This window comes from Anas platyrhynchos, chromosome 2, assembly GCF_047663525.1.
Source record: "Anas platyrhynchos isolate ZD024472 breed Pekin duck chromosome 2, IASCAAS_PekinDuck_T2T, whole genome shotgun sequence".
NCBI classification, from domain to species: domain Eukaryota; kingdom Metazoa; phylum Chordata; class Aves; order Anseriformes; family Anatidae; genus Anas; species Anas platyrhynchos.
In genome coordinates, this window is record NC_092588.1 from 132841642 (window position 1) to 132854483 (window position 12842).

At 37.2% G+C, this 12842-nt stretch overlaps 1 protein-coding gene across 4 annotated transcripts in view; it reads right to left on the bottom strand.

Moving 5' to 3' along the window:
- Positions 1-12842, bottom strand: part of UMAD1 (UBAP1-MVB12-associated (UMA) domain containing 1) — a 200036-nt gene that overhangs the window by 10323 nt on the left and 176871 nt on the right. For all 4 annotated transcript variants that reach the window (XM_072033625.1, XM_027450845.3, XM_027450848.3 and 1 more), the window contains exon 3: positions 8680-8765. In XM_072033625.1, coding sequence (XP_071889726.1) covers positions 8680-8765 — 86 coding nt within the window. The remainder of the gene's footprint in view (positions 1-8679; positions 8766-12842) is intronic.

The following is a 12842-nucleotide window of genomic DNA, read 5'->3' on the forward strand; positions in this document are numbered from 1 at the left end:
AGAATTATCTTAGAAAAGACAGAGAGATGTGGGTTCAGTAAGGAACAATTTATCTAGTTCCTCTGTTCCTTTGAAGCGCTGTGCAAGCTATTCATAGCAAAGACCTCATACAGTATAATAAGCAACATGAACAATATTCAACACGTTGTGCTCGTGCCAGTGCCAGGAAACGTTGCTAACTAGGCCAGATTGTTATATTTTTTGCTGTAGCACATATGCCTAAAGATTAAAAAGTTCATGAAGATCACTACAGTGAGCAAACTACCAGCCAGAAGAACTGCAACTGAAAAAATGGGCTACTCCAGCCATCCAGCAGTGCATTCCCCAGCCAGAAGGCAGAGGTGAAGGACAAGGCAATATACTGCAAAATGAACAGGGAAGTCTGATAACTGCTGATAGTGGATTTCTTCTGCAACTTCAGGGTCATCCCAAAGCACAAAATACATTTATTTTGCTGCTACCTTCATTTCTTCTGGAATACAAACCTTTGATATGCACTGCTAAAATTCAGTTATCTATTGAAGCAACTTTGAGCCATGAATGAATTCTTTGTATGCGGAGCAGTATTTTTTGAGCAACTGGAATGCCAATGTTACTTATCCCCCAACCAACTGGGAAAAGTTGCCTAAATGTGAAGTTAAAATGATGTTATTATTTGACAAGAAAAGTAAATCTCTCCTTGAGTTGTCACAGTAGTAAAGACATCCAGAAAATGTCTCCCTAGAATGTAAGCATCAGTGAGAGGAAGAAGACAGATGGGTCACTTCCATCTACAGCAAGAGCAAAATTTTCTTGGATTTGGTCTTTTGGCCTTCTGAAAGTGCTAATTGGTTATAGCTATTATAGGAAAGAAAAGAAAATTACTAGTCTGAACCCAGGTGAAACTTTTCTCCAGTGATAACTGCAACCAATGTTTTTGCAGTCCTTCACAAAGTTTTAGTTGGCAACTGAATCCCCAGATCTTTCCAGCAATCTCTCTCCTCAGTCTTGAAGAACATAAATGGATCCTCAGGCAGATGTATGAATAAAAATCACTGCACTAAGTGCTTTGTTCTGAGTTATTTTTTTTTTAATCCTGTTGCATATATATAAACCCAAGCTTGTGGCAAGAGTAGCACTACGTTCTCTCTCAAAATTAAAAACATTCTAAGTCTGAAGTGGTGAATTAGGCAAGTTGCCTAATGCAACTTTCTACCTGCTCTCCCCACAGAGATTCAAGTGAGAAATAAGAGAAAGGAAGGCTAGATATTTGACTCCAAGTTCCTCCATACACATCGTGTAGCTGGCGCACTCGTCAAGAGCACCGTCAGCAAAGAGCTTACCAAGAGCCGAAGTCTGTCAGGCTTGGATCTACGAACAGTAATTACAAAGACTAAGTTGTCCTCAGCACTTACTGCTTAGGCTTTTGAGACACAGGAATAAGAGTAAGATGACTCTCAAATCAGAAAAGCACCAAATAAATAAGTAAATAAATAATAAACAAATATTGGCCACCTCTTTCGATTATGTAGGCCTCCTGCAGCCTCCTGGTTTTCTGTGGAAGGAAGATTATTGAACCACAATGAAAAGGAAGAAATATAATTTTTTAATGTTTAAAATAGACTTGTTTTTCTAGAAAGTAGATCTCCTATTTGCATCGCAACACTAGAAAAGTATTCTTAAAATTTGTAACAATGTGGAAACAAACAAACAAAAATGTGCAAACAAATTTTATCTCGATGTATGTTTAAAAAATACTTCAGAACAAAATTTGACTGTGTGCTACCCAGTGCAGGGTCCTTTAAAAATCTGATGCAGATGAGAAGTGGTGAGGTTTTGGGGGATTTTTTTTAAGATTGAAATTAAAGCAGTAGCACATTACGAAGAAATAATCAATAAAATCATCAAATCACACTGATGGAAAGTACAGAAAAACATATTCCCGTCTTACCAACCTTGCATTTTGGACTGAAACGAGGCGTTTTTGTGTGTTTTTTTCCTTTCCATTAAAATGGACTGGGTACTGCTGTTTTTTTTTGTTTGTTTAGTTGGTTGGTTTGTTTTGTGACAGTGAAACTAACCTAAGAACACTATTACTTCCCTTACGTGGTGTTTAGAGTAATTATTAATAAGCTGCCCTATACCACAGTCTTTTAGCCACCATTTTACACTAATGCATCATGTTGTAAATATCACTGTACCATCAGGCTATATTAGCATGCTGTCTCATCAAATGATGTATGATCTACATTGTATTTTAGATCAATTTTAATATTTTGAAAGACCAGAAGGGTTACTCCCAGAGGCAGGATGACTGACCGATCAATGTGTTGACAGCAGCAAAGTGAACCAGCATTACTGGCTTTTAGTCCAACCGCATGTGTTTGGGCAAGAGATACAGGATAATCAGTAGTTTTATCTGGGGATTAACTTAGTCAGAAGATTCCAAAATTAGACAAAGGCTAAAAAATGTGAGTGGGAACATCTGGGCACCTAATTTGAGCATCTCCTACTACAAATAACCAGCAAGCGTAACCGAATAAGCACACAATTTTATAAAGCATATAGCAAGTCTCTGCACAAACTAAATAGCAAGATATGCGAATTGTGCTTCTGGATACATGTGTCTTGGTCATTAGTTGGAGTACACGTGCCTTTACTAAAGCATAGGTCTCCAAATGAAGAGGCTGCCAATCAGGCTGATTTTACTGTTTTATAACTTCTCCATGTGGGCATATACTTTGCTATCTGTAGGCAGTAAACAAGGTAAGTAAACAATGATGCTTGTGGGCCACTTTTTCCCTACAGGAGGTGGCTTTGTCTGGTGCTGTGCAAACCTCCCCAGTGGTACAGACTGATCACAGCAGTGGCTCCGTGCTCCCCGAGCATGGTGGTGGGAGGCAGAGATGTCCAAAATGCCCGTGTTGGTGCTTGGCTTCTGCTTACAAGTATTTGCTAACCAGGCAGGACATTCAAGTCTCTTAAAAGAAGGTTAAGCACCCTCGGTTCTTGTCATAATGGAATCTCAACAGATGTTAAACAAAGGGATGATGTTACAAGTAGCAGTTAACTTGTAAACTGCTGTAGGAAAACACATTGTAAGAAAGCTGCATTACATTTTTGAAAATGAACTGGTTTTGATGAATTCAGATAGGAAGCTGGTGGCAACCACGTTAATTCACATCTCTCCATTACCACTCCAGTTTCCAATATCTAAAAACACACTTCCCTTAAAAAAAAAAGACCATTGACATAGCCTTCTTGATGTTACTATGATTGCTAAGTATCTGATGTAACCCCAACTGTATATCACATTACACAGATAATGCGTCTAACTATTCACTTCAGAATTGAAAAAAAAATCTGAAGGTGGTACTCTTATAAGACAAGGTGGTATTCTTATAAGACAAGCCCAGGTCTCACTGGTTGACTCTAGGTCAATAGATTGCTTGAATCTGAGTTCACACAGTATTTTTTGTGAGGCCACAGTAACTTATCCGTTGTGACGTGTATAAGTAGTCTTTCCTATGGACGATCACATTGCTTAAATTTTACACGTGCATGTATGTATACATAATATACGTACACACCCACACACCCCCAAGGTGCCCAACTATGGAGTGCAAGAAGTCCACTGGTCAGCAAGTTCTGGAGATCTTCCTTGGTCTTCCTAAGACCTCTTAGTCTTTGGTCTTCCTAAGACTCTTAGGTATTTTGAGCAATTATCAAACAGGTAGCAATATGAACATTACAATGTAATTAAGCTCTATGAAGTAAATATCTATTACAATGTAATTGCTGACTTTTAGCTGACTGGGCTATTTACCTTCTTTCTCAGTAAGGTCACAACCATGTACCGCAACCTTCTCATTATATGGCAGCTCTGCTCTGTAGGCACTCTCAGTCTGTGCCTAAGGCTGTGTGGTAAATGCAGGTCCCCCCAAAACCTGCCAGCTACATACCTACTATACATGCAAAGGATGCAGAGAGCTAAGAAAGAAGGCGTCCACTGCAAGCACCAATACTGAAAACTTCACCTCTTTTAAAATTAATGTAAAAACTTCACTTCCTACAGCTTATACATAACATTTGAATAAAACATAAGACCTTCTTCTGAAGGTACCAGCATTCAGAGAAAAGTGTGTGCTTGATGACCTGATGCAGACAGCCTTATTCCAGTCCCTTCTAAGAGTGGATAATTTCATTAAGTGATTACTGCTTACATACCCAATTAAGAAGAGAGAAAATATGGAGCAACTTGCTTTAAGGGCTTTATAGGTGAAGAAGTACTTGTAGTTAATATGACATATGACAAGCAATTAATCTAACCAGGCCACAACTAGAATCCTATTTTAAGAGGGCTTTAAAAAAAAAAAAAAAGAAAAGAAACAAAACAAAAAACCCTAATCTGCTAATCTTAGCTGTTACGTTTTCTATAAACATTAAAATTTGTCAAAATTAAGCAAACTAATTACAAACGTTGGCCAATAATTTTGAAATATCAGCCACCTACTCTAAAGCAAAAGTAGGGAATTTGAAATGATGCAGCAAATCTAACCCAGAACATCCTCCCTGAATTTTTAAATCTGGAATCTTCTGAACCATAACCTAAGAGTTGGCATCTCTTTCTCTGGTAACTTGTAAAAATATTAATGCCAGCCAAGCTTTAGTAAACACTAGATGATAACAGGTCTGGAAGAACTGATTAATTAATACACATATACATACATATATATATATTTAAAAAGAAAACAAGGCAGCATTAGTGTTATTCATGTGCTGGAATTGTATCAGATGATTGCCAGGGGATCTGCCCAAAAGGAGATCTATCTAGTCTATCAGCTTCAGCAGTACTTACTAATTTCTGTAGAAGATTAAAAGTAACAATAAAGTCTTTTTTTTTTCCTTCATTTTTATACTGTGCACTTACAACTTGCACAATGTTTTCCTTGGTATTTTATATCTTATGATATTTCCGTCTTCCCAACTGAAAAGTATGGCCCCAAAACAAACACAAAAGAAGCTGTTATTTACATCTATTCAAAATTCTTAAACAGCAGAGCTTTAAAAAAGATCAATTTAATGAAGATATTCTCTTCACATTCTGGTATATTTTTTTTTCTAATTTATTTGAATACTCAGCCAAAATAGTGCACAGTAGTATCTATATGGAGAAAGCCATAGAAAATTTTAAATTTAGGTCAGGAAACATGTCCTTTCTGTCTGCTACTTCTCAGTTTGTAGTATCAAATTATGCAAAGAAAGGTCACAAGAACTATAACACAACAACTGCAATTCATAACAAAAGCTATGTCCTACAATGATAAGTATAACAGCAAGGTATATAATTAAGAGTGGCTATAACAGCAACATATAAATTAGATAATTATGGATTAAGCAGTCCCTTGGAGGATTCTCTCTTGCCCTAGAAAACGTATAACAAGCTCCTTAGATAGAAGGCAATAGCAATTAAGTATTTGAGGGAGAAATAGGACTATAAAGAAGACCAAAAACCAACACACAGTGAGAGGAAAATCTTAATTTACAATCTAAACATGGCTCTCATTTTTGGTAGTTTATTTTAATGCACTTACTGGTACAGTTTCCACCCATTAAATCTGCTGACATCTGTTGGCTAAAGAGCGCATGTCAGATTATCAAGAAGTGCAATATCAAATAAACACGAGCTGCTTCTTAAGGTGACAGTATGGAGATGCAAAACACTGCAGCTATTATCAGATTTTTTTTTTCTTTCTTGCATCAATTTAATAATCCCAGGTGCCCTGGACACCAGACATACAATAATCTTCATAAATCCTAATTCACAGCCGTACCATCTGTCAAAAATATTTTTTATGTCTCCTAATAGATATGCTACATAATTGCTTTCACAGTAGGACAAAAAAATATGGTTGCGCTAATTTGCTTTACCAATGGAATAGCTCATTATCAAAAATAACCCCACCACATTACTGGAGTTTCCAGCACTCTTCATATATCAAAACGAACCTTTCCATTTGGTTACTATCTATAAGCTTAAATTCCCAATGAAAGCAGATAAAGATTGAATTATCTGGAAATTGTACTATAATAATGGAAAACCCACAAGCATGAAAAAAATAAGACCATAATATCTGTTTCTATTACGATGGTGTTGCACTGTTAAAATTAGCTTTGCATTTCATAGTCACAAAGAGACTAATTTCTCGGTCCTGCAGAGTGCTAAGCATTTTGGCCCCCATCCAGAAAAGCACTTAAATGCACGTCTAACTTTTAGTTCATGAGCCTGAAGCAACTTCAGTGGGATCGTACATGCTTGATTAGGCCCAGAGCACTCATTAGCCTGCAGGATGACCCGTCTCCCTAGGACAAACCTGGCATCAGGAGATGACCCCCCAAGCCTCTGTCTACTCACTGGCGATGGAGAGGATGCTCCACATGGGACTGTTCAAAGCAGGAGCTTCTGTTCCCACCCCTTGCAGCAAAAGGATAAACTTTGAGACTAAAGCTGAAAACACCTTTCCTCCTACAAGTTTCTAAATATCTGCAGTTCCTCTGACAGCACTACATGCAATGCGAAAACCTCGTAAAACAATGCAGAGTGCTGGTACTGCAATTCTTAAGGGAGGTTCTGTTAAATGTTGCTAGCTGCAGCAAGATGGTCTTGTTCCAAGCTTTTATTTCTGCGGTAGTTTACATAAAGTAAGCAATATTATACAGAAATATGTATTGGAGAATTCAATAATTGTGCAGAAAACAACTACAGTAGTACCTAAGTAAGTGGGAAATTCCGAAGACAATGACAGTTACAAAAAATACTCCAGAAAACATTTTGTTCAAAAATCAACCTCAGCTTCATTTCCCTTTTGACTAAGGAAGTGACCCACGAACAAAGCATTACTTTATCCTTCTTTAAATCACATTTCTAAAAGCACTTGTTCATGTTCCACAAAGTTGACATCTATTAAGATGTCAAATAGATAATATTTAAAAACAAAAGCAAGTTTCCAGAAACTGAAAGATTCAGTTGAAGAACTAAACACTTTTCTGTTCAACTATGCATGACAAATATCTGGTACTACTTTGCAGTCGAACAAATATCTTTTAACATACTGCACTGTGTTTATGAAGGATTTTTGTTCTAATGCTAACAATATTATTACTTCAATTAACGTTCTATGTCTCAACGACATATTGAGTAGATAATACAATGCTTTTCCAGTTTTGCTAAATTGGTAGATTTCTGCCACAAATTTATAAAAGCATACTCATTACTGCAAATGGAAATATTGTTTTTCTAATATCCCAAATTATCCATTTCATTTGATGATCCTCAGTTACTACATTTAATTCGAGAAACTGAGAACTCCTTTGAGTAAATGTGCAGTCCAAACACCCAAATCCAGAGACTGGAATTAAAATGTATCTTAACTTAGTTGATGTTGTCAATTTGTACAAACATTTTTGCAACATACAAATCTGATATTTTATTTTAAAAATTGCTTCTTTTCTCTAACTCATAAAAACTTTAATCTGTAACATTCTACAAGTTCCTATTTTCTGAAGCTCCACAGAACTGAACAAACCATGGATGCTATAATGACCATCAGCTCACCATACCTAGCAAGAACACCACATTAAGGGAAACCACGTTTGTGCAGTAACAACAATACCAATGCATTTTAGTGCCTCAAAATTGCAGGACTTCAGTGGCAAAACACCTTGCTCAGATGTGCATAGATACAGAAATCAGACTAAAGTTTTGATGAATGAAAGATTTCTGTGTCAGGCCCAGTTTTTAATTTACAAAGAAAAAATGGAGCTCTAGAACACACCCACACACACATTGAGCATTCTTAGATGAGCAACATCAACGCACACACCTCTGATATACCAAGGGACTTACCAATATATATTACAATGTCATTGAGAAGAGAGACAGAGACAGAGACACTTAGTTTCAATGTTAGATATGAGAAAGAGAGAGAGAAAGAATGGATTAAGCAAAAAAAAAAAAAAAAGGCACCACAAAAGCATAAAAATACAAACAAAATGTTTTATAGTTATCTTGCACATATCTAGGACTACACAGCAATGGAAAACAGGTTCATACTCATTGCAAAAACATTTTCAGAGGAGGTGGAAAAGAAAAATACGTGTACACCATATGCAAAAATCTTCTGGAAAGCCCTTTTTGGCATACACAGATTAAATATTAAATAAACCAGATGAAGAAAAAGAAGTCCAGATTTACAGCCACACAGTACTGAAACAAAATAAATACACAATAAAGACAGTCTATTATACTCACACATTTGCAACATGTAACGTATAACGGTAACTGGGGAAATAAATAACTTATGTAAACGTTTGACATTTTCCATCACTGCTCACTACGCTAATACTTGTATGCAATTCATTAACACTCCAGCTACAGTTCCATGCTTTCAAATCTTAAGTATAAAAATAAGATAAACAGCACTAGCACACAGCCCAGCTTTCCCTTCTTACTGTTTCTTTTTCAAATCAATATCGGTGGCCTTGACAGTATTGTCATCTAATTACTAGTAATGCTTCTTTTTTGAGTAGGCACTTAGTCTGCTGAGCATGTGAATGTATTGAGACCTTCTCCTGCAGAACATTCATACTTCTCAAATGATCTGCTATCAAAGTTTCACCATGCATGAGTTAATCTCCTACCTGTGAAGGCTGGCTGTAGGTCGGTCTGGTCTCTGGAAATGAAGTTTTGTCCTTTGACTCTCTGTTTTGATCATCAGCTGTCTCACCTAGCAAAGAAGGAAAATACCTATTAAATCACTGAAATCCTTCATGTGTTATAGGGAGTAAGAAAAGACCTTGAGTTTCCCTAAAACCAAATAGTATAATTCATTGGGAAACGGAGAACTCTGTTTATATTTATATTTTACAGTTTTGAACATGAGAAAACAAGCACTGAGTAGTGGTCTGTGAAAACCAGGAGTAAATCTGTCTCAATTTGTTAAAGTGAAAAATACAGAGAAACAAAGAAAAAGAAAGAAAAAATAATAATAAAAAAGGGGTCCCCTATTTTTGAACACTTAGGACTGGCCATTAAATTCTAATAATGGCAAAGTGTCAAGCAAAGGAGATGTAGCAGTGCAAAGGCTGGTACAAACATCAGTCACGTCTCTCCAAGTCAAGCTAGGAGGACATGTGCATGGTTATTCTATCCTCATTTACAACCTAGTTTCTGTACAGGAGATATCTGTGCACAAGTTTCAAAAAAGAGATGCAGCATAAAAAAAGAAATTCCCTGGTTTTGGCCATACAGGGAAAATGACTACTGGGCAGGCTGGATATTAACCTCATCCCATTGCATGGACGTGGCTACCTCTTTCTAGGATTTTGCAGCTGAGACATGATCTCCCAAAAGCTGCAGCTGGTACCAATCTAAGATGGGTAGATCACAGCAATAAACTAGAGGCAGAGTATTTAAGTTTATTTTAGAGAGAAAAGTTACATCAGTAATTTTAGTAAAAATGTAAAGGCAGTAAAACAAAAAAGCAGTGTTTCTCAGATATGGTAAAAAAAAAAATCTAACTTATTTCTCTAATTGTCTTTGACTGTGGGATGTCGTACAAAAAACTGTAAAAATCTTGTGGATTATCTCTTTATGCTGTTAGTGCAACTCAGCAAATAGTTGGTAAGAAGAGACAACTTAGAAAGATGAAAAAAGATTCAGTTGTGTCATTCTGGTTTTATTTTTATTTGAACTGATGGTGCTTTCTGTAATGGATTATTTTGGAAGCCTGTCTTCTTAAAAAGTCCTGCTGCCACAGTTCTAAATGAAGGGGTTTGAGTTACTGTAGCTTAACTCCTTTGCTAAGCCTGTGTTTTTGGCTTTCCTGTGCCCTTTTCTCCAGAGGTTTGTTTAGAAATGGTGCACCTGGCAGAGGCTGCAGTGACCAGCAGCCAGCTTCTGTCCATTCCCAGTCAGCCTGGAAGCTGCGTGTGCTTGCACCAAGCTGCCACCCACCCCCAAGGACCCACAGTCAGACCCCTGGGTACACTGCAATATTTGGAAAAGTACCTTATGAAATCTAGCAATAGTGTTTAGTCATCAGGTTTGTTTTAATACTCTAGGATAATTCCTAACAGTGTCAAGAGTGTCAGGAGCATCATCAGTAAATACATGTTGTAGGTCATTAATGCCTACATCTTTCTAGAACCTTCCTGGAGTTGAAAAATGCTTCTCAGTTAGCCTGTAGTTCTCTACATAAAATACTCCCAAAGCACTTGCATTCGTAGCATCTCTTTAAAAAAAAAAAAAAAAAAAAAAAAAAAAAAAAAAAAAAAAGATAAATGCATGAGTGAAGGGGAGAAGTGCGAACACAGGAGAAGGGGAGTCAGAGCAACTTCAATACCTCCCCATGACACTGTGAAAAATGAAAATTGTAAGCACCTATAAGATTATGATATAAGTAATTGCCATTAAAATAAATCATGTCAACCAATTAGTTTACATATGTACTGAAGTAGAAGTCTGCAAAGAAAAATTATTAGAGGCCTTGTAAATGCCATCTGCAATGAAATATTGCAAAAACTTGGAGAGGCATGAAAATAGTTGGCAGATGTATGAAGAGGAGAATAAAACATATTTTTGGTACATTTGCTGTGGATGAGAGTGCAAACAAGTTGAAATCATAGCAAATTGAGGCTAGATCAGCTTCTCCAGAAGCGAGGCTGGTTGAGCGCTTGGATCAACTGCTTCAGGAAGTAGTGGAATGTCCCCCTCTAAAGGGCTGCGGAGAGAGGCTGAAGAAACATCTGTTATGAATGGCTTCAGCCCTGCCAAGACAAGGAGGATGAATGACCTTTTGTATTCCCTCCCAGTCCTGTGCTCTGTGAAAGATGCGGGAGGAAAAACACAGGATACCCCTCCCTGAGATCATGATTCGTCAAGGGAACAGGCAGATACTGGCTGCACGGAGACTTGTGAAGATGCAAGCAGACTGCAGCTAGCTGGACAAAGGCTAAGCAAGTGTGTAAGAGCTGGGTAGCCAGTCTGCAGCAAAGGGACAAGTAATAGAAATCGGTGAGAGGACTCATATTGGGTAAAGCTGGGAGTATGCAGAAACATACTGAAAGACTTACACTGGAGATCTAAGAAACACATGAACCAACTTCTTCCTCCTCATTCTTACATACTATTCCTGAAAAAGTACTTGAAAGTTTTTTATATTCGAAGAAACAAAAGACCTAATTGATATGTGTTAGTGCTATCCAGAATATACTTTTCTTTTTTTTTTCCTATGATTGGCTTTCCTTAAGATGAAAATCATTGCTTGAAATCTGGACCAAAAGGTCAAAAATGTAAAAACCTTCACAGGAAAAGAGGAATAAGAACAGCTCATTGGGAGAGAAATTAAACATTTTTTTGACTTAGAACTTTGACATCCAACTCCCACAGGTGGGAAGTTTGTGGTATCTGGTGTTTCACAACCTGAATTGACTTTGTAAACTGAACTTTAATGCAGATCTCCTTGTTAAAAAAAAATGCAAATGAGAAAACCTCAACATGTTCCCAGATTTTCAGGTATGTGCAAAGATAATCCATCAATCTTCACACAGATTGGTATTATTTGACTTAATGGAATTAAAGCAGTTATAGGCAGCTGCACACTAAGCTACCTAGGACATCCGCTTGGATAGTATAGTTTTCTAGAGAAAAAAAAATATATTTTTGGTGTACTTCTTTGAAAGCTTCCTTTCTCAAATATCCAAATAGATTAATCAACATTATTATCACTCTATTTCTGCTAGCCCAAGTGATGAATTGACTTTCACATACCTCCCCAATCCCAGCCTCTCCCAGCTCCAACAGTTCCCAACCTATTATGCTTGCCATAACCGATGCATCTTGTCTCACCACACCCAAATTTTTTGTTCAGCTTGCCTTGGTTTCCTATTGACCTCAGTTCTAATCTCTTCCTTCAGTGCAATTCAAAGTTTCTCTTCCCTCTTCAGTCTCTGCCTCTCAATTGCTTTCCCCTCTGATCTGGTTTTACTCTTCTCTGCTGCAGCCCTACAACCTTCTTTTCTTGTCTGTCGAGATGTTAGAAAGGCGGATAAAGGTGAATGCTGATCAGACAGACAGCCTTGGGAGCAGGAACTAAGATGGGTTCCTGTGAACACCTTAAACCCCTAGGTTTACTGTTTTTTAATGGAAAAAAAAAAAAAAAAAAAAAAGTACACAATCCTGACATAAACAGGTATGTAATTACAATTTTGCCAAACTAAGCAACTGAAATCTGGCTCTGAAAAAATCAAGAGCACATAACATTAGTCGACAGGGCTATCAGCTCGCCTCCCTCCCCCCCGGTCCAGTCTTTCATCAGAACTGAATAGCAAATCTGTTCACAGGGCCAGAGGGACCATTGTAATCATCCTGCCTAACCTCCTGTATAAATATAGGCTATAAGATTTCTTGAATTAATTTGTTTGAACTAGAGCAAGTTTAAAGCTGTATTTTAATTAAGAGATAACAGGCAAAATGATTCATTTTACAAGACAATTAGATTCCTGGCTCATATATCCCTTGGTTTAAAAGCATTATGCAAAGTTTTAGTCATAAAACTCCTATTAAAAAATGAAGTCATGTACCTAAAATGTCATACACTATTCAGAGAACATACGAATTAGAAACGAAGGGATGCTGTGTGCAGTGTAATGTGGTTCAAACACCAGTCGCATAATCCAGATATGCAGGACATCACTGGGGGAATTTATCAGGAAAAAAAGTCACGCTCATTCCTGTAAAAAATTCCTTTACTTATCAATGAAAATATATTTTCATGTTTGAAAGGAGAGCAGTAGACTTTTAT